The sequence below is a fragment of the Tachysurus fulvidraco genome, chromosome 17 (assembly GCF_022655615.1).
Source record: "Tachysurus fulvidraco isolate hzauxx_2018 chromosome 17, HZAU_PFXX_2.0, whole genome shotgun sequence".
NCBI lineage: Eukaryota > Metazoa > Chordata > Actinopteri > Siluriformes > Bagridae > Tachysurus > Tachysurus fulvidraco.
In genome coordinates, this window is record NC_062534.1 from 11,397,293 (window position 1) to 11,419,196 (window position 21,904).

At 37.6% G+C, this 21,904-nt stretch overlaps 1 protein-coding gene across 5 annotated transcripts in view; it reads left to right on the top strand.

The window, feature by feature from the left end:
* bcorl1 (BCL6 corepressor-like 1) overlaps positions 1 to 20,584 on the top strand; it is a 31,512-nt gene extending 10,928 nt beyond the window's left edge. For all 5 annotated transcript variants that reach the window (XM_047802300.1, XM_047802297.1, XM_047802299.1 and 2 more), the window contains 9 exons: positions 397 to 556; positions 2,595 to 3,053; positions 13,300 to 13,496; positions 13,725 to 13,988; positions 15,408 to 15,574; positions 16,754 to 16,899; positions 18,190 to 18,267; positions 18,489 to 18,657; positions 18,742 to 20,584. In XM_047802300.1, the coding sequence (XP_047658256.1) occupies positions 397 to 556; positions 2,595 to 3,053; positions 13,300 to 13,496; positions 13,725 to 13,988; positions 15,408 to 15,574; positions 16,754 to 16,899; positions 18,190 to 18,267; positions 18,489 to 18,657; positions 18,742 to 19,069 (1,968 nt within the window). In that variant the 3' untranslated portion in view covers positions 19,070 to 20,584. The remainder of the gene's footprint in view (positions 1 to 396; positions 557 to 2,594; positions 3,054 to 13,299; positions 13,497 to 13,724; positions 13,989 to 15,407; positions 15,575 to 16,753; positions 16,900 to 18,189; positions 18,268 to 18,488; positions 18,658 to 18,741) is intronic.
* The last annotated feature ends 1,320 nt before the right edge of the window (positions 20,585 to 21,904 follow it).

Here is a 21,904-nt window from a genome sequence, read left to right on the forward strand (position 1 = left end):
AGCGTGATGGTGTTGACAGCGGTATTAGAGTGAAAGTTGAAGCTTTGGAACGTTATTTGTATTATTAGCAGAATGCAGATGAGAAGCTGAGAGAACTGGACAGACTAAATGACTAAAACACTACTGCATCAGAGAGTCTCTTTAGGTGTAACAAGGGCTAAACCCCATTGGCACCACCATGGATTGACAGCACTATAGCCAAAATGAACATAGACCAATTTGTTCAAAGAAGAATTGTGTAGTCAAATAAAGTCAGCTCAAAATGTAATCATAAAATAAGTGTGCAAATTTTCCAAAATACTTTATGTACTACATTGTTATGTAAAGAAGTATTTTTTTCTTTAACTAAATAATAACAGACATTTAACTAACATTAACATAAACTTTTTTTTCAAGGGTATATCATCTATTGCAGAGGAGAGCCCACTGAAGCAGGGCCCACTGAAGCAGAGCCCACTGAAGGAGAAACCATGTCCAGGCCCTGAAGGTGGGGCTAAGATTCGCAAAGGAAAGTGTCCTAAAGTTAAAATAGCGCAGCATCCTGGTGGCAAACCTGGTAATGAATTGTTTTTGTTTCAGTTTGGGGAAATAAGTGTACAGACACTTTTGTTTTTGTTATTTAATAAACTGGAAAAGGACTTGGTGATTTTATTTTTTGCTTCACCAGTCCAGTTTTGATGAACTTGTGATAGAAGTGATAGGCTGACAGGAGTGGAACTCAACATGACCTTTTTTCTGCATTATGCATGCTTGTCTTATGTTAATTGGTGCCAGACAAGCTTGAATTGAGTAATTCTGTAACTGAAGATCTCTTTAATTTCTGTAGACTTTACTATGAATGGTGGAATCAAGTAAAAATATCCAGTGAGTGGCAGTTTTGCAGATGGAAATTGCTTGATGATAAGAGAGGTCAATAGAGAAAGGGTAGACTGGTTCAAACTGACAGAGAGGTTACAGTAATTCAGATAAACACTCTGTACAATTTTGTAAAGCAGAAAAGCATCTCAGAACCACATTGGATTCCAATTCTATAAGTAGCCAATAATAGAAAGCTGGGGCTGCAGTGGGCACAGGCTCACCGAAGCAGAACAGCAGAAGACTAGAAAAAAGAGTATATTATATAGACTATTATATAGACTATATATTTTTGAGATACGAGCATCCGAGCCGCCGTCGCCGAACAAAGACTTTCTCAATTTATTGAAAAGAAACACCCAGAAAAAGTTGCAACTGGTCGTGCATCAGCGTTGTTTAATGACCCTTTCATGTATATACACATGTATTTTGTGTGTGTGTGTGTGAAATTCTCTCAAGCTTTGTAAAGGGGGGGGGGGGACATCGGTGAACATGTTTTTAGGTCTCTCATGTTCAATAAGGTTCATGTTCCTAAGCTGTCTTGGCTTTGTGCTTATGGTCATTGTCATGTTGGACGGTGAACCTTTGGCTTAGTCTGAGGTCCTGAGCACTATGGAACAGGCTTTTATTGAGGATATCTCTGTTACTTTGCTCCATTCAGCTTTCCCTTAAACTTGAGCAGTCTCCCAGGCCCTGCTGCTGAAAAACACCAACACAACATGATGCTGCTTCACTGATGGGATGGTATTGGGCAGGTGATGAGTGGTGTCTGGTTTCCTTCAGACACAACATTTAGAATTAAGGCCAAGCATTTCAACCTTGATTTCATCACAGAATCTTGTTCCTTAGTCTGAGAGTCTTTCAGGTTCTTTTTTCAAACTCCAAGTGGGCTTTCATGTGTTTTGCACTGAAAAATGGCTTCAGTCTAGCTCTGCATGTTTTTTGCTCTGATATGCATTATCAGCTGTGAGGACTTCTATAAAGAGGCGTTTCCTTTTCCAAATCATGTCCAGTCGATTTAATTTACCACAGGTGTCTATCTATGTATCTAACCATCAATCTATCTGTGGTGTGTGTGTGTGTGTGTGTATATGAATCAGAATCAGATTTATTGGCCAAGTGTGTTGACACACACAAGGAATTTGGTTCCAGCAGTTCATGACTCTCAAAAGTACAGACATAAATGACACTATACAAACTATACAAGACAATGCAAATGATGAGATACAATATAGGCAGAATGAGTATTAAATATAAATACAAAATATGGACGATCAGTTATGTATATAGTGTGGGAGTGTAAATAACAATATTATGCTTTTTGTACAATATACAGCAGCAGTAGTGTGTAATATACAGATGATTACACACTACTGCTGCTGTATATTGATTACAAAAAGCATAATATTGCACAATAGTTATGTTTTATATATATATATATATATATATATATATATATATTTATATATATATATATATATATATATATAATTACAAAAAGCATAATATTGCACAATAGTTATGTTATATATATATATATATATATATATATATATATATATATATATATATATATATAAATAATTACAAAAAGCATAATATTAGCAAAATATTATATAGTAATATTAATATATAATATAATAATATAGCAAAACATAAGTGTCTGAATGCTTATGTCCTTTGTTTACTTTGCTAATAATTTCAATCAGTATTGAACGTCTGTCCTCACTTTTTTCTAGATATTGAAAACAGCCCAGCAAGAACTATGCAGGTGGATCCTGCTTTTCTCACCAAGACTGATCAGCCCTGTAAGAAATCTAACTTGCAGCAAGTGTCCTCTCCAAGGCCAAAGCGAGGGCGCCGACGTACTGATGATGCTTTACTCCGAGATTGGAGCTTTGCTTCTCCCCCTACACCTTCTCCTCCCCTAGAATCCCCTTCTTCCCTACTTTTGCCAAGTCTTGTTTTCCCACTTAGACGACCTCGGGGCAGGCCTCGTCTTAATCCATTGCCCGAAGGTGCAGACACAGACAGCATTAAACCTGCCCAGGTGGCAGGGAGAGAAGACCAGGCCTCTGTAAAAAAGAGAAAGCGATGCAGGAACCGAAAGTACCAGAATGGGGAGTATGTAACAGATAAGGAAAAGGAAGCCAACAGGGAGAATGAGAGGATTGTGGATGAAGATAATGAAGAAACAGGTCAGCAAAAATCTTGTTTTAGACCTGGGGTTTAATGTACTGTATATGAACACTGTACAAGCGAAAAGGTTTTCAACACTAGTTTACTCACACACAAGGACACACAGGATGTGACTGCTGACATAATTTTTCTTTTCTTTTTTTTTTTCCTAATTTTTTCCTAAAAATCCATTTGCCAGATGATTCTTTATGCTTTTTTCACCACTAGGAATTTTTGAAGGTTTATATATTATCAGGTTCTACATTTCATCTATTTCTGTTGCTACATTTTCTTTTAAATGAGTGTTTCTTTTTAAATGCAAATGGAGGCTATTTTTACCAGGTCAGCTTAGACGGATTCAGATGCAAGAGAGACATGGTGGTTGATGGGAGTTTGGATTCAGAAGTTTTTGGGGGATTGATATGCAAATAAGACGTATAGTAAGGGGTCTCTCATTTTTAATGCTGTCATGCTGTAACAAACTGTCTGACAAGTGTCAGTAATTCTGCATTGCACTATGTAATTTATTTAAGTAAGCCTCGTTAAGAGTTCTGTAAGAATTCTTATTGTAATATATATATATATATATATATATATATATATATATATATATATATATATATATATATATATATATATATATATATATATCTCATTGTTGGTTTTTAGCATTGTTGGTTTTTAATATATATCTGATGGATTAGTATGAAAAATAAATGATTGATTACATGCTAGTTGTAGCCCCAATCATAAGTGATCTTTCTGTAAAGGAAGCTATAATTGATTATAAATTTAATGTTAAAAAGAAATTGCTTGAATGAGGTTGTATTAGACTCAGTAGGTGTCAGAGTATAATAATAAGATCCACTCATTAAGGAATATTCTTAATATAATGCTGATACAATATGTGACACACATAAAACCAATTTCCGTACACAAATCTAAAATTTAAAATGCATTTTGGTCATAATGTATGCCGTTTACTTCACTACTGTGTCAAAGTACAGTAAGAAATGCTACCAACATTTATCTATTTGTTTGACCACTGTTCTAACTGATCTTGATGAAGTACCTAATTGCTTACAGTCAAAATTACCCCATTTAAAATGTAAATAGCATCAGACTCACCTTTATCTTTAGTATCCTAAAAATATTCTAAAAATGTAGTTTTCATACATGCATAATATTAATTGGTATGAAGTCTTTTAGTCAAGCTTCATCACAGTAAACTGCTACCTGCCTCTGAATAAGAGGAATGCTATGAATCAGAATATTCTCCAAATAATCTATCTGACCATCTTATGAGTGACCATTGTCAGTTTGTAAAGTTTAGTAATAAGATCTTCATGTGATGAACCAAAGGTCTGTATTTTTTTAATGCTGTTGCATTTTACCCATTTGTTTGTGTTTACTTCTACTGTCCACACCTGTACAGCTGCTTGTGTATGCAGTTATGTAGTCAGCAAAACATGTAGTAGCCCCACAATGCATAAAACATGCACGTAGATAGTTAGTTTGCATCAATTTACATCAAACATCCAAATGGGAAAAAACTGTGATCTCGCTGACGTATTTGGTAAAAGCTGGGCTGGTTTGAGTATTTCAAAAATTGCTAATCTCCTGGGATCTTTACAAAACGGTCTCTCGAGTTTAAAAGCAAGAATCGTTTGATTTGTGGGGGGTCTGCAATCTGAAACACCTTGTTTATGGAAGAGATCCAGGGTGAATGACCAGACTAGATTGATATGACAGGAGGTTTGTAGCAACTCAAATAGGCCCCCTTTACAAACATGGTGAGCAAAATAGCATCTTAGAGCACACCACACCAACCCTTGTGGCTACATCAGTAGAAGTAACCCATAGACCAGAAGTAGTACCATATAATGGTACTTTTCACTGTTATGCTGATAACACCCCATTGTATGTTTTAGCAAAGTGTTTGTGAAGGCCGCCTGCAAAAATATGTTAATGACAGTAGACTTTGGATGCCGAGCAACTTACTTTGATTCAGAGCCATAAAATTTACTTTTGTTTGGGTCATGAGGAGCTACTGTACTGTGGCATGGTTAAAGTATTTGCCCCTTACTGATCTGTTTTACATATGTCACAATTAATTAGATCCTCAAACAGGTAATCAATTTGGTTAATTGCTTAGTAACATCAGGAATCTAGCCACAGCCCGGGTTTAGCTCGGTTTAACAACGACCGCCACCAGCACTGTTGATCTACAGAATGTCAGTAGAAATTGGACTACTGTTGGTCGATGAAGGAGAGGAGGGAGAAGTGTACATTGACAGAGAGTGAATAGGAAGGGCAGGTGTATAGGTCCGAGAATAGACACACTAAATTGCTACAATGACAGGGAAAGATAGAGAGCTGGTGCACATGCTGGAGAGAAGGAAGGTAGATCTTAGGTGTGTAGAGGAGACCAGGTCGGGAGCAAAGTACATAGTATTGGAGGAGGAAAACACAAACACAAATGTTTTATTATGGTGTGGATAGGAAGAGAAATGGGGTAGGAGTAATCCTGAAGGATGAGTTTGTGAGGAATGTTTTAGAGGTGAAAAGTGTGTCAGACTGGGTAATCAGTTTGAAGTTAGAAATTGAAGGGGTGATGTTGAATGTCATCAGTGGTTATGCTCCACGTTGAAGTCTGCTCTTATCTTAGTGATTTTAGAGGTGTTTGATGGGGAAGCCAATTTGGGGAGGATTCAATCTTAGCAATTAGAGCAGACTTCAATGGGCATGTTGGTGAGAAGAACAGAGGTGATCAGGAGGTGATGGGCAGGTTTGGTGTAAAGGAAAAGAGCCTAGAAGGACAGATGGTGGCGGACTTTGCTAAGCAGATGGAAATGACCGTAGTTAACACTTATTTCCAGAAGAGAGAGGAACACAGATTTATATATAAGAATGGAGGTAGGAGTACACAGGTAGACTACATTCTATGTAGACGAGGCAATCTGAGAGAGATCAGTGACTGGTGGTAGGAGAGAGTGTAGAGCGTGTAACCAAACAGCATCGGATGGTGATTTGCAAGATGTCTTTGGTGGTCAGGAAGAGAAGGAGAGGAAAGATAGAAAAGACGACCATGTGGTGGAAGTTGAAAAAGGAAGAATGTTGTGAGGAATTCAGACAGAAGCTGAGACAGGATTTGGGTGGTCAGGAAGAGCTTCCAGATGACTGGGAAACTACAGCAGAAGTGATCAGGGAGACAGGTAGGAGCATGCTAAGTATGTCATCTGGAAGGAGAAAAGAAGATAAGGAAACATGGTGGTGGAACGAGGACACAAGGGGAGGCAAGAAGGACTTTTACAGATTATCGATACAGAGGGATAGATATAGAAAGTTATTAACTGGTGAGGAGAGTGTGCATAGAAGATGGAAGGAATATTTTGAGGAGCTGATGATTAAGGAAAATGTGAGGGAAAGACAGAGAGAGGAGTTAAATATTGTAGAGCAGGAAATAGCAAAGATTAGAAATGTGAGGAAGGCTCTGAGGTGAATCAAGAGTGGAAAGGTTGTCGGTCCAGATGAAATACCTGTGGAAGGGTCTAGGAGAGACAGCAGTGGAGTTTCTATCTAGATTGTTCAACAGGATTTTAGAGAGTGATGAGATACCAGAGGAATGGAGAAGTTTTCTTGTGGCGATCTTTAAGAAGATGTGCAGAGCTGTACAGTAGCAACTACAATGGCTAAAAATTGATGAGTTACACAATGAAGCTATGAGAAAGAGTAGTGGAAGCTAGTCTAAGAAAGGAAGTGGATATTTGTAACAACAATATGGCTTCCTGCCCAGAAAGAGTACTACTGATGCAATTTTTGCTTTGAGAATGTTAATGGAGAAGTACTGTACAGAGATGGTCAGAATGAGCTGCACTGCGTTTTTGAGGATTTAGAGAAACCGTCTGACAGGGTGCCGATAGAGGAGCTATGGTAATGTTTGAGGATATCAGGAGTGGCAGAGAAGTTTGTCAGATTAGCTCAGGATATGTAGGAAAGGAGTATGACAGCAGTGAGATGTGCTGTAGGTCAGACAGAGGAGTTCAAGGTGGAGGTGGGGTTACATCAAGGATCAGAGAGCAGGTGGCGAAACACCTTTAAAGGTGGAGGTCTGCAGGGAGGGAAGTAGAACAGTGAGGTTACATAGGGCTGAGGTCAAGAAGGTGCAGGAGTTTAAGTATTTATAGGTGAAGAGGTGAGTGAAAGCGGGTTGGAGTGGGTGCAGAAGAGTGTCAGGAGTGTTGTGTGACAAAAGATGGTGTACAAGACAGTAGTGAGGCCAGCTATGCTGTATGGATTAGAGACTGTAGTGATGAGGAAGGATTAGGAACTAGCACATCAGAGGGACAGCTCAGGTTGACTGTTTTGGACATAAGTTGAGAGAGGTTAGATTAAGATGGTTTATACATGTGTGGAGGAGGAAGAGTGGTTAAATTGGTAGAAGGATGTTGGAAACGGAGCTGCCAGGTAAGAGGTCAAGAGAAAGGCCAAAGAGGACATATATGGATGTGTTAAAAGACGACCTGTAGTTAATTGGCGCAAATGTAGAGGATGCAGAGGATAGAGTTAGGTGGAAACAGATGATTCGCTGTGGCATCCCCTTACTGGAAAAGCTGAAAGTTCTGTTGACTTATTTAGTAGAAAGTGGAACTTTTGGAAGACATGGGTCCTGTTACATAGCATTCATTAAGCAATAAGAACATCCTACGAACAGTCTAACATGGTGGTGGTAGTATGATGGTGTGGGGATTAGCAAACTAATTGACAGGACTATAAATTCTGCTCTGAAAATCAAAGTGGCCTAGTCAAAATCCTGACTCACTTTCTGCTACTATGGCTGGGACTCTAAAGATTTGCAATTCCCAAAAACAGTTAAAGCCCAAGCCACATACTTACTTTAGTGGATAATCGTACTTGTATATCGCAGAGTTGTGCTAATAAATAAAAAATATATGGCAGGATTGGACATTTCCGCCAAGGACTAAAGTTCAATAGGATATGTTCATACCAAACATTCTTTCAATACACAATATTGTTTATATTTTCTCTTTTAAAACTTTATACTAAGATGATTTTGTACTATTGTATCTGGTTTCTTTCAAGTAGGGGTGTAAAGAAAATAACTATTTGATTCAAGAAATGTGGCAAACAATATGGCAGCATTGATTTACAATTTTACATCCACTTCGAATAGAAAAGCAATCTAAAATTTATCAATTAAAAAAATAAATTATGCAAATAGCAATTTACATGGTGTGAGTGTAAGTGTGTGTGAGGGAGCTACTGAACTTTTTCAAGTCTGGTGCTGCTACAATTTTCCCCAAGATTTGTTTAACTGCTTGGATATCCTTAGGAGTTCACAATCTTGGATCTTGTTGGAACAGCGTTAGAACAGAACTCCATTCATTCCTTTTGGTCCACACCTCCCTGTCCCCAGATGCACCCATCCTGACTGTTGATCATAACTTATTGACTCCCTTATCCAGGTCAACTATATATGCTCCTGCCGACAGTCTTGACTTGCTTTGTTCAGTGTTCTCTCACAAGTCTCTGCTGGTTCATGAACTCCTCGAAGACCTAAAGACGATTTTAACTCCACTCTTAACTGTCCCAGCATCAATAAATTTTCCAGCTCACAACAAAGGCAATATTTGGGATCTTGCCTGCAGTGTTGAGATTATATTTTCTCCCAATTTTCCCATCTTTGGCCATGAAATTCTGCTTTTTGATGCATTTGTTCCCCTGGAAAAGATATCAAACACAATAACCAAGGTGACCTGGTTGATCATTAGAATGACTTCCTTTCTGCTGTACTTAACGCTATAGCCCCAAAAAGTCTCTTTCGTTCACTCACCACCATGCCATATCACTTAATCAATTGAAAGCCACAGGCTGTCATCTTCAGCTACTCTCTACTAAGTTTGGTGTGGTTGTTACTAACTGGTTGTTTAAAAACACTACTGTGCCACCTACAGTATTATGTATTTACTGTCGATTATCAAAAATGTATTTTTACTCCATGTTTGCCACCTATTACCTCATTCACTCTCTTCAAACATATAACTGTGGTTCTCAGCTGATTCAGAAATCTAAGTCATCTACATGCCAGCATGATCCATTTCCCACAAATATACTCAAAGCCTCACTGTTCCCCTGATTTCTGCAATAATTAACCCTTCCTTTGCCTGTAGTACGTACCGTCCTCATTAAAAACTGCAGCAGTTACACCTATTTTCAAGAAGCCTGTTTCTAATCAGGGTAACTTTAATATTAACAGGACCAATATGCAATTCGCACAGCACTGAAACTGCTCCAGTCAGAATCACTAATGATGTCCTTGTGCTGCTGACTCGGGCCTACTGTCAGTCCTTATCCACTTGACCTCAATGCTGTTTTCAGTACTGCCATTTGCCCAATACTTTTGTGGATGCCTTGCTGGAATTTCAAGTTACTTGCATTGCTCACTTGTAGCTCACCTCCTGCCTAATCAACCTACAGCCATTTGTGATGTTTAAGATCTCCAATACTGAGTTGTCTGCATTTACACAGGGTGTAACCCAAGGTTCAGTTCTGGATCTATTGCTATTTATTCATTTTTTTCCTCTGGACAAAATCACGATAATGGTCAAATCCACTTTTGCACAGACAAACTGAGCTCTTTAAATCCACTGAACTTCCCTCTTACCAGCTACCTTCAAGACATCACATCCTGGATGACCAACATTTCCTCAAATTAAATGGCAATAAAAAGTCAGTAGGCAAACAAAAACACAAAGGATGTCTGGTACTGGTCTGGTACTTGATGCCTGTCTGGTACTTTCCTACTCTCAGATCAAGAGCCTTGGTGTCATTCTAGAAAATACACTCATTTGCAAAACACACATAAAAAAGGCTATCTCTATGTAATATTTCTATGCTCTAATTTCTGATATGAGCTTTTAGCAAAATCTCAAACTGATTACTGTAATACACTATATTGCTGAAAGTTTTTAGATGTCTGCTACATGCTTTAATATGGAGTTGGCCCACCTATTGCAGCTTAACAGATTTAACTCTTCAGGCTTTCAACAAAGTTTAGGAGTGTGTTCATGTGAAATTTTGACCATTTCTCCAGAAGCAGATTTGTGAGGACAGGCACTAATGTAGGATTAGAAAGCCTGGTACGCAGTCTCCGCTCTAATTCATCCCAAAGGTGTGCTGTCGGGTTGAGGTCAGGACTCTGTGCAGGCCAGTCAAGTTCCTCCACACCAAACTCACTCATCCATGTATTTATGGACCTTGATTTGTGTACTGGTGCAGAGTCCTTTTGGAACAGGTAGGGGCCATCCATAAACTGTTCCCACAAAGTTGGGAGCATGAAATTGTTTTTCGCACCCTGTGATCCTTACTCTTCTGGCCTACAGACTATTCCATTTGGGTGTCTCTGTACCATGGGTAGTAGGGCAGACTCTACAAATTTCTTCCTCTTTAAATCTATAAGCTGGACTGGTTTTATTTAGATCCCTTCTAAAAACTTTTTCCTTGCAACCCTAGACTCTGGCATGATCATTAGAAATCTAAATCCACATTTACTTTTTTATTAATGGCCATGCCTATATGGCATGGGTATTCAATTAAAATTCAAAGAGGTCCAGTTACTAAAATTTCCTCCCAGCAAAGGTTCGAATCTTATATTGTCACTTAAAATAGTGTACCCTGTTAAAAAAAAAAATCAATAACACATACATTTCTATATAATTTATTGTTAAATTTCAAGTGTTTTCAAAGTTTGAACTTGTATGGCACTTGAATGGAAAACAATACTGTAGTCTTTATTACATGTCAAGTAACAGACAACAGACACTGAATTTCTTCTGAATAAAATAAATAAAAAGTGCAAACACAGCTTTGAGCAGCCTGAACTTAGGGCCTATATTTCAAGTAATGTAAAACATTCAGAATCTTTTGAATAAAATAAAAGTGCTTTTAATCTTTAAGAAAAAAATTAAACAAAAGACTTTTGAGCTGCCCATTTTTTAAACATTAACTACATTAATAACACAGAAACCTTAGGCAAATAGAACAGGGCAGAATTTACTGAATAAAAGAAAAGTGCAGAGCTTTGAGCAGCTCCCTTTTTCCTCTCTCCTTTCCACCTCTTCTTACTCCCTTTCCATCTTCCGTTCCTAGTGAGAGAAATGGGCATGTAACTGTCCTTCCAGCAGATTGAATCGTAATTGTCCTGCCAGCATAATTAGGTGCATTACTGCCACCTTCTGCTCTGGAGTATAGAACAGAAACAATCTGTTTTTGCCTTGGCTTTTTATGACGCTCCTGTCGTAATAACTAGATTAGCTGCACATGAAAGAAAGATTTATCTTTTTATTAATATCAAAGAGCTTATATAATCTTATAATATTAGATTATAATTAGGAGATGCTTAATATGATAATATTAGAATTTCAATGGGTCCGGGCAGACCAGTCACTCGGTCTGGATCCGGACCGCGGTCCGCCATTTGGTGATGCCTGCTATATGGAATCTCTTAGAATGGTTCAATTTTACAGTGAGCAATGAGCAAATAATATAAGTAAGATGAAGAGATTTAATTATGTGAAAAGATGACCTGAGTCAATTCATAAGTAATATCGAACAGACAGGAATGGTATTAATGCTGGTTTGAATAAAGAAATTAACATTAGTTTATGTGCAACCTGATTTCAGCTTAAAATTTCTGTTTCCATCACATGTGCTATTTGGTATACTTACTGAGCATTTTATTTGGAACACTTGTACACCTACTCATTCATGAAATTATCTAATCAGCCAATTGTATATCAGCAGTGCAGTGCATAAAATCATGCAGATATTGGTTTGAGTATTTAAGCTGATTTCAGAAAAGCATCTCAGGATGCATACCACCTCACTCTTGAGGTAGATCAGCTGCAATAGAAGAAGATTGTCCGAATCCACTTTCGTCAGCCAAGAGAAGAAAGCTATGGCTGCAATCTTACCAAAATGTAGCTTGATCTGATCAACCTCAATTTCAGATTCACTGGACCCATCCTGCTTTGTGTCAACGGTTTGTGTGTGAGTTGGTGCCGTGAAAGGTTTTCATGGCACAATTTGGGATCAATCATCATGTGAATACCACAGCATATGCATATTGTTGCTGGCCATGCACATTTCGTAATAACCACAAGTTACTCATCTTTAATGGCTATTCCAGCATGATGATGCACCATGTCACAAAAGAAAAGTAGTCACCAATTGGTTTCATGAACGCAACAGTGTGTTCATTGTCCTTTAGTGGCCTTCCTAGTCATCAGATCTGAATCTAATGTCCTGGTAAAACAGGAGATTCACACCAGGAAAGTGCACTTGAAAACCCTACAGAATTTGCATGATAAAATGGACCACAATCTCAAAAATAATATTACCAACATTTTGTGGCATTCCTGATACAAAGATTTGAGGCTGTTTTGAGAGCAAAGTAAGGCTAAGGCAAATAAAGTGCTCTCTGAGTGTATATAAGCACATATTTCTTATATGCCGCATAACTCCATTTAGAATCATATGCTAATTTGCCACAGTAGCTCCTTTTTTATAATTAGGATCAGTGGCTATTTTAACAGATAACTAAAATATATTGTTTACTTTCGAGGTGAACAGTTACTGATTGCAGGTTATGCACAATTTGTCTGTCCCACTAACCTTTGCCTTGCAGATACCCATTACTTTTAAGTAGCAAGTATATGAATAATATTGTATAGTATACATGTACAGTATATGCATATACAGTTGGGTGACATCCTGATGCGATATGGTGGCCCTTGTCAGTACCACATCCACATGGTACAAAGTTACACTGAATTGTTTGATGAGTAGTAAAATGTTTTAAATCATATTCTCTGTCCTAACCCAAATTAACACTCAAGGGAGACTTTGAAGCAGTGTGTTTGATATCTCTTAAACACCAGTTGGAATATTTGGAGGATTGACATTCATCCCTTTACTACAGCTGCAGTGGTTTAATACTTTACTTATTCACACACTTTAATTTTCATAGTGGTATGAATTGGGACTGGTATCCAAAAGTGAATGTACTAGAGACAGTGCTGTGTTAGAATTTGCTGCATAGTTTGTTAACATTGTCAGTTGGAATACTGGTGAAAATTTGGTAGAAAATTTGTGATATATTTACTTAAGCCAAAGATAACCAGATGCACAACTTGTAGTAAAAATGAATAGGAAGGCTGACTCATAGGACCTGCCGTGTTTTTACAGATGTGGACCCTCCTTTTACTTCCACTTTGCCATGTGAAGGTTTCAATCCTGACATCAGCCCCAAGAAGTCCCTGAACACCCGTTCAGGGGTTACACGTCTTCAGGAGAGTCCATCCACCGCTGATTTTAATGACAAACCTCCAGGAAAGAGAAAATTTAAGAGCAAGCACTTGTGTGATGCTGAGGAACAGAAAAAGGTTGGCAAAATTTCTTTGTTTGATAAATATCATCTGATTTATAACAGATAATTTCTTTTGATAAGTCTATAATGGGGGAAGGTGCTTGGTTGTTACTTGGTCTTTCAGTGCCCTCTGCTGACACATGAAATTCCTACAAAGGTCATCAGTTGCTCTTTCTGAGTAGCTGGACTGCATTACTTTTAATATTATGTCTTTCTTTCTCCGTACCTGATATTTTCATTACAGCAAAAGATCAAACGGGGCCTTGCAGGAAAGCGCTCTACAGGCCTCTCTACAGATGAGGATAGCCCTATGGCCAAAAAAACATCCACTACATTCGTTGCTCCAAAGGAATCATCATCTCCTTTTCCTAAAAAGAAAGGTCCTGGAAAGGTCGGGATCACAGAATCCACACCAATCCGTCCTGTACCTCCAGAGGTTCGCCGATTGATTGTGAACAAAAATGCAGGGGAAACTTTGTTACAAAGAGCTGCTAGGCTAGGATACCAGGTATTGTATTTTTTTCATATATGTCCATGACAAATATATATTTAAGGAACAGCAAATACCTGCTTGTGGTGTTTCACAGGACTTATGTATTTCTACCAGGCAGGGCATATGGTAACAAATTGGTGATCCCAGCTTTTGCCATTGTCTGCAATACTTAATTGTTTATTCCTTATCTTTAATGTACTGAATTTATTTACCACTTTTGTTAGTGTATCTGAACAGGGTGGTATACAAATATTTGAGAACAATTGATTGGCCATTACATCACCAGAGAGTGGTACAAATTGTATACTACTATAACTATACTATACTTCTGTTATGTCATAATGTAAACCTCAATTCCAAAGTTGCAGAAAGTATGTGAAAATTAAAACAGAAGCAGTATGTTATGTATAGCTCAAAGCAATGACATTTTTTACCTGGTCAGTTTCTCTGTTTTTGTAAGAATATGCTAAACTGTTCCAAAAACATTGTTGCGGTCACAAAAAAAAATCACAAATAGTTTAGGAATCTCACCCACTGGGGTACATTAAAGTCATCAAAAGATTCAGGGATCCAGAGAAATCTCTTTGTGAAAACTCTTAACCACCACACCCATTTGTGGTTCTTCCCCAAACTGTAGAAAGTACACAATTGTCAAGAATTTCTTTGTTTTTTTGTAGCAATTAGATTTCCTTTTACTGGAACTAAAAGGCTTAACCCAAAGATGTTCCAGCATGATAACGCCTCTTTGCACAAAATAAGTTCTATGACATGGTTTAGCAAGTTGGTGTGGAAGAACTCATGTGGCCTGCAAAGAGTCCACTGTACAACTTTAAGAAGAATTGGAATGTCAACCGTACACCAGGCCTTCTCACCCAAGCCACAGTGCCCAACCATTTAGCTGAATGTGCCCCTTGTGTAGAGGTTATAGCCTACATCCAATAAAATGGACTCAATATATATTCCAAAATTATAGGCATTAATATAATGTTGCAACAGAATAAACAGCAAAGTAAGTGTTCTAATAATTACGTATAGTTACAGATCTAAAATGTTACAGATCTTAGAATGATACGGATTGTTGGATAATGAACAAAGTTCATTAACAAAGTGAAAAGTTCTTTAATGGGCATCATAGTGTATCTCTGTTCATATAAAACCCAACACCAATAAGAAAGTAAATGACACATTTAGGTATCTCCTTTGTGGCTACCTGACAATTTTCAGTCAGATCGTCTTACATTTACAAGTATTTGTTGAGATGGATAACTGACAGGTACACAGTAGAACAAATACTGCTGGATTCAGGTACTTAACTACATCGTGCCATATTTTAGATATTGTCATGTATGATAATTAAATGCAACATGCTTAAAAGTTGTTGTTTTTTTTTTTTGTTTTTTTTTTTGTTTGTTTTGGGGGTTTTTTTGCATAAAGGAAGTGGTGCGGTATTGCTTGGAGAAGGATGTAAGAGAGGTGAACCGCCGGGACAATGCTGGCTACACAGCACTGCATGAGGCATGTGCTCGTGGTTGGACGCACATTGTGCAGGTGCTGCTGAAACATGGTGCCGATGTCAACTGTAGTGCACAAGATGGGACACGGTAAGCAGAAGAAACACAATACCAGCAGTAGGCCAGTCTAATGCATTTTGAATTTTATAGGCCTACTTCAACTGTACTTTACAGGTCTGCTTCTGATATATCTATTAAAGGCCCATTCACAGCAGATGCATTGTAGGTGTATAGCATTGTGTGCTGTGATGCATCAAGATGCATTTTTTATCAGTAAAATCACAGTGCACACCTGCCATCTTAACATGTAAATCATATTAATTAAAGGCTCATCGTATTAATACTCATGCCACATTTTGGGTTAAAGGGTTTGATACTTCTACCAGAACACTATGGACAAATAAAATAAATAGAGATCAAACCCTTATTAATGGACTCTGTCTAAAGTGGACTGATGTACAATGAAAACATGTAAAGTTGTCTTTTGACACAAATCTTCAGATTGTTTCAGAACATCTAATAAGTAATAAGCAGATTTACGCATTGTGGTTACGCATTGTGGTTATATTCTGTTGTTGTTCTGTTGCAGCTGTAGAAAGGACATTTTTTATTTAATTTCTCAGCCATGTGAGGATGGGGTCCCTTTTGGGTCTGATTCCTCTCAACGTTTTTTCCTTATATTGACTGATTATATGGGATAAATAAAAAATTTAATTTTAAATGTTTGTTATTTTTATTTAGATTTTTTATAATCAGGCTGATTTGACATTGTCCATTGTTAAAAACACTATACAAATAAAATTTATTAATTTCAAATAGTTATTTGATCCTGTGTAGCTGTGTGTTACAAAATGAGATGCATTTTAAAGGTCACTAGTGATGTAATGAGCAACAGGTAAGTGCAAACAAGTTTAGTTTGTTTGGCCAAGAGGAGGCATGATTAATTGTGGGTTTTTAGCAGATCTCAAACTTGACTTATTCATTTATATGTTCTATTCAATATTAAAACATTAAACAGTTAATCTGGGTGTCAGATAATTGATCAAATTATGGAGTTGCTTAACATTAAAATTGAAGTGCCTTGTTGTGCTTTCTGCTGCCAGTAACTCATAGAATCCCAGCTGAAACTCTACATTTGTTAATAGATGTGAGACTTGACACAATACCTATGTTATGTATCCAGTGTGAATCCATAGAGACTGGTCTGGATTTTATGTATTTAATCTAAACAGAACCATACTAACTCAATGATTCTGTGAATTCTTGCAGCCCCATTCATGATGCGGTTGCGGCTGATAGCCTGGCAGCAGTGTGGATGCTGTTAAACCACGGTGCAGATCCAACGCTGGCAACCTACTCTGGCCAAACAGCTGTTAAACTGGCCCAAAGTCCCAGCATGAAAACCTTCCTCAAAGGTAAAGTTTATCCATAGTTATAATTAGAGTTTATTTTTGTACCCCGAATATGTCACACTGAAATTAAATTTAGGCTCTACATGCACAATTGTATGTGACAGTATTAATTCTTTAATAGTATGGTCCCTTTAGGTCCAAGAATTCTTAATCAAGGCATTGTTTTTTTATGGAAGACATTAACGTAAAGTGAGCAGTAAATGTGGTTGTTTACTGCATAGTCAGCTTATTCTGTCTGTGGTGGCAATGTTTTCTTGACAATAGAACACATTACATAATTTTGGAATATGAAGCCCAAAAATGTATTTAATAGATGTTACTATCCAAGTCTAAATATTGCTGTGACTTTTGGACTTATGTCACCTCCATCAACTCTGAGTACATGCCCTAATGTAGATATAAATGGGTAGGTATAGCTGGAAAATAATTAAGTTGAATTAAATGTTTTAGTATGAATTTTTTTGTACAGAAATGGGTATTTAAGCCCAAGATGTATCTTAAGATTTGAGGTCTATGCAGACATTTTTTTGCAAGATATTAGCGTATTTATTGCACCTTCATCTACTGGTTTGTGCTGAAAGGTAAGTCAAATAACCACTGTATATAACCATGATGAGCCTTTGGGTTCTAATCTTGTCAGGCTCAAACAGACATCTGAGGTTACAGTACAAGCTCACAGGTATTTTGTTTAACCCGCACTTGTCGTGCAGTTTTGCTGTATCTCCATGACATAGAAAAACAGAGGAGAATTGGAAAATCACTTGAAAAAGATGTAATGTGGTGCTGATTGTACTGGCTGTTTGCTTGTACAAGCAGGAATACAAATCTTGGTATTATAATGATCAGTGGCCAGGGACTGTCCATCCTTGGTAAACATTCCGATTTCATATTTCCTGTCTAAATTGTCACCTTTTGATAAAAGCATCAGCAAATTTAGATAATCAATGTAAACCACCTGAATAATTTTCATAATCTTAAAGTGCCACAAATGAACTTAAGCAGGTTCTTAGCCCATACTGAATTCTTAACTTAACCTGTGTAAATACTGAATGAATTTTGGACTTAAGTTTTTGAATTAAGTTTTTGACCAACTCTTGATAAGATCCCATATTAATAGCATATGTAATCACATTTGTAGCATTTTTTGCATAGTTTAACATTTTACTTATGTTTTTGGAGAAAGAAATGTGGGGAAAAAAAGAAAAACATGTCCCTATGATTTATTGGGCTGGACAGTCAAAATAGAGTTTAATTTAAAACAGAGCTGTACACTGTATCTTTTTTTTTTCTCAGAGTACTTTACTGACCTAGAAGGACGCCATGATCAGGATCCAAGTCGACAGTGGGATTTTTACAGCAGCTCAGTGTTTGGTAAGAAACTTCATAAATGCATAATTCAGAATTTAATTAATAATCTGAGCTTCCACCAAATTAATTTAGCCTCATATCTGTGGTCATCAGGTCAGGTCAGGGACTTGCCTTTGTCCCGAACAATTTTTACTGAATTGGATGTCCAACAGGGGGAGCATTATCACATTCTACTTACAGGGGTTTGTTAACTTGTCAGTCTGTCTGTCTGTAAATCTTTTTAGAGACGGATCAGAAGGCCTGTTGGGACTTCCTACTTTCTCAACCTGAAGAGGAAGACAATGAAGAATGGAGAGATCAGGGAAAAGAAAAGGACATGGACTGCCTTTTGTTTGAGTTCTCCTCTGAACCCCTATTACCCTGCTACCATGTTCAAGTATCACTAACACAAGGGTGAGTGACAAAAACTCTTGAAGTTTAACACTGTTACACATGCATAAGCCCTTTTTTATTAATTCTATGTCTCTCCACTTACAGTTTTTGCAACTGGTTTCTACTGATGGATGTGTTGAAGCGCCTGAAGGTCTCAGCTCGCATCTTTCGAGCAAGGTACCCTCAGTTTGAGGTGGTAATCCTCACAAGGGCAGAGCTTTGGAGGCAGGTGAGCATTAGTCAGACATGCACTGCCCCAGATGAGCTGCGACCTGTTGATGAGGAGGAGGATGAAGAGACAGTCGAGTTGGTGCGATGCATACCAGAGTTGCAGGGACTGCTAGGATCATCCATCCAGCTGCTACAAGAAGATGACGATGATGATGAGCAGTCAGAAGACCGAGATAGCGATAGCGACCTCTGCAACCGATAGCGATGGGTAGCTGTTCATGGGAAGCAAATGCCTGTGAATAACTGACTGAGTAGTTGTTCACAGGCTTTTGCAACTCCTTATTTACTGGTAGATACTGCTACTAAAACCAGCACTTTGTATGTACACAGAAGGACTCATCAAAAACAGATGAGATCCTCGCAGAACACGCACTACGTGCAGAATTACCTTCCTTTACAGCAACAGAAGGGGTCTTTTTAGACTGACTTGCCTTGGAATCACTCAGCAGGGAAGGGAGGACTAGCAGTGTGGACAATGTAAATTTCTGTTCCCAACCTTTAGGTATTTTTCACTGTCCAGTAACTTCTCTCAAATCTTTTTATATGTATAAACCTATAAGTATATGTAAATATATATGTATATATTGACATCAGGGTGAGCCCAGTTTTGTTGTAATTTATCATTGATATGTTTTAATGTTTGTTTATTCCTGAGGTTATGTGAATAGTTATGACAAGGTGCCTAAGGCATTTTTTTTTTGTTTGTTTGTTTAATTTTGGGGAAATAAGAGTTTTATGGCCAGCTCATTGTGGCAGGAAGGACACTGGGACAGATGGTTCCTCTGTAAACATGAGAGAGCCTGTTTCACACTCTCTCTGTGAGGACCCCTAACCCAGAACAAATATCAATTGGCCTTGCCGTCCTTTACCTCACTGTACCTAAACTCACATTGCCACCAAAGCTCTGCTTCTGACATATTCAATGGTTGTATTAATCTTGGCTGGTTTCTTTGCACTGTAGCAGGTAAAGGATTATTCTTTCGTGTTTCTAAAACCCAGTTAATTCTGATTTTCAAGACAAGGTATAGAGATATCCATAAATGAGGAGTTTCATTTTATGTTTACAAAACCTCAAGAGATTAGTTGATATCAAAGGTATGAAGTTCCTTGTTCAAGCAAGATGTCAAAACAAACCTGTGGAATATTTTTAGGGACTTTGTTCTGGATGTTGCCTAGCACCTTGTTCAGTTTAAGGTCATGAGAGCAGACTTCTCTTGCATCCCTTGTTTTCCCAGTGTACCAGTGAGGCATTGTGGTGCATGGTGTGTTTTATTTACATGGTTTGACTGTTTGTGTTTAATTTAATAGTCATTAATATATTTGACTTTTTGTGTATCAGACAAATGATATATGAAAGTTGCTTTGTATGGTTGGTGCTTTATTTGAAATGTACAATTAATGATCCCATTGCCCTAAGGTTGTGTTCTTCACTCCAAACAGTGTTTTAACAAGCAAAAGTACAGTTTTATTGTACTGGTGCTAAGATAGATTTTGTGTTGACAATCACTGACCTTTTTTGAACTGAAACCAATAAATGCTATTTAACTGAAGAGTGATAAATGTAAAGAGAGTTTAGTTTCATTACCTAAGGAGGTCCACAAAGCCGTAAAGTACTTGATTTTGAAGGGGTTTTTTTTTGTCTGTGTGATGTGCAAAGGGGATGTTTATCTGATTCCTTTTAAAAAGAAATCAACCAGAATAAAGCATGATTGTCAAGTTTTGCTTGTAATGTTCAGTGCAATGTACAAGTTTTGCTACATTCTGAGGATTTATGGTTGTATAAAGAAGCATTTAAATGAGCTAAGCCTATAATACATACCCTGGCCATGTCTCACATGTTGCTTAATGGTTTAAAGAAAGATTGCAATGTTTTTGGACACAAACAATTGGGGGGAAAACATTTGTCCAAAAGAAAATATGGCCACCTATGTCAGAGACATTTGTCCAAAATAAAAAATGTCAGAGACATTTGTCCAAAAGAAAATATGGCCACCTATGTCAGAGACATAGGTGGCCATATTTTCTTTTGGACAAATGTACCAATACAAACACAAACATATGCCTTGTAGTGTTATTTTAGTGAAAATATTGTTATTTTCAGTGAACACACAACAACAGTTTTGACTCACAATTGTATTTTCCCCCTATAATTGAAGCTTGTTTAAAAAAAAGCAGGAATTGTGCAGTTGGCCAATGTACGAAAGTAAAGAAGCATAAGCATATTGGTTGAGTCTAAATATATACCTGTTGGATAGGGCAAACATTTGGTCCAAAATCAATTGTTTAGTTCCTGATGGAGTACAACTCTGTCAGGGGCAAGGACCCATTTGTGATTTAGCCACTGACCCAGTTGTTGAGAAACTGCCACTACCACACTCTAGGAGAGAAGAGGCAAGGAAAAGTTGCAAAAGTGGAGATGTAAGCACAGTCTGAGGACAGAGGTCATTAGGCGGTTCATTAGTCTGTTCAGAGAGGTGAGAGTTCATGGTGTGACTCATCTGCAGTGTTCTCCAAAATTATTGGCACCTTTAACGAAAATGTCCTGAATTAAAAAAAAAAAAAAAATCCCACTTTAAAAAACAGATTTTCTTGACATAGGCCAAAATAATAGAAATTCCTAACATATTTTCAGTAGTTCATTGTTTACAACGTAAAGTGTACTTAATTTGCCCACAGTATCCAAAATTCCTTAAACAATGAGCATGATTTTGAAAGAGGTAAAACGACCACAGCTTTTGCACAGTTCACTTGATTCCTACAGTTGTCTATTCTCAAATTTAACTCTTTTTGGAAAAACACTGTTCCATCTCAAGAAGTAGTGCCTGAATTTCACAATAGCCATGAGAAATCTAATGTGTGCTATGGAGAGATGAGACAAAAATCAAACATTTGGAACATGTGGATCACTAATGCCCCAAGGTGCAGGCTGTTGTGAAGATGGCACCAAGAATTCTCCCAGTTGTCAGGATATTTCAGCCCATAACCTAACTGCCTCTGCCAGGAGGTTCAGATTTTTCATAGAAAAAGTTTTCAACAA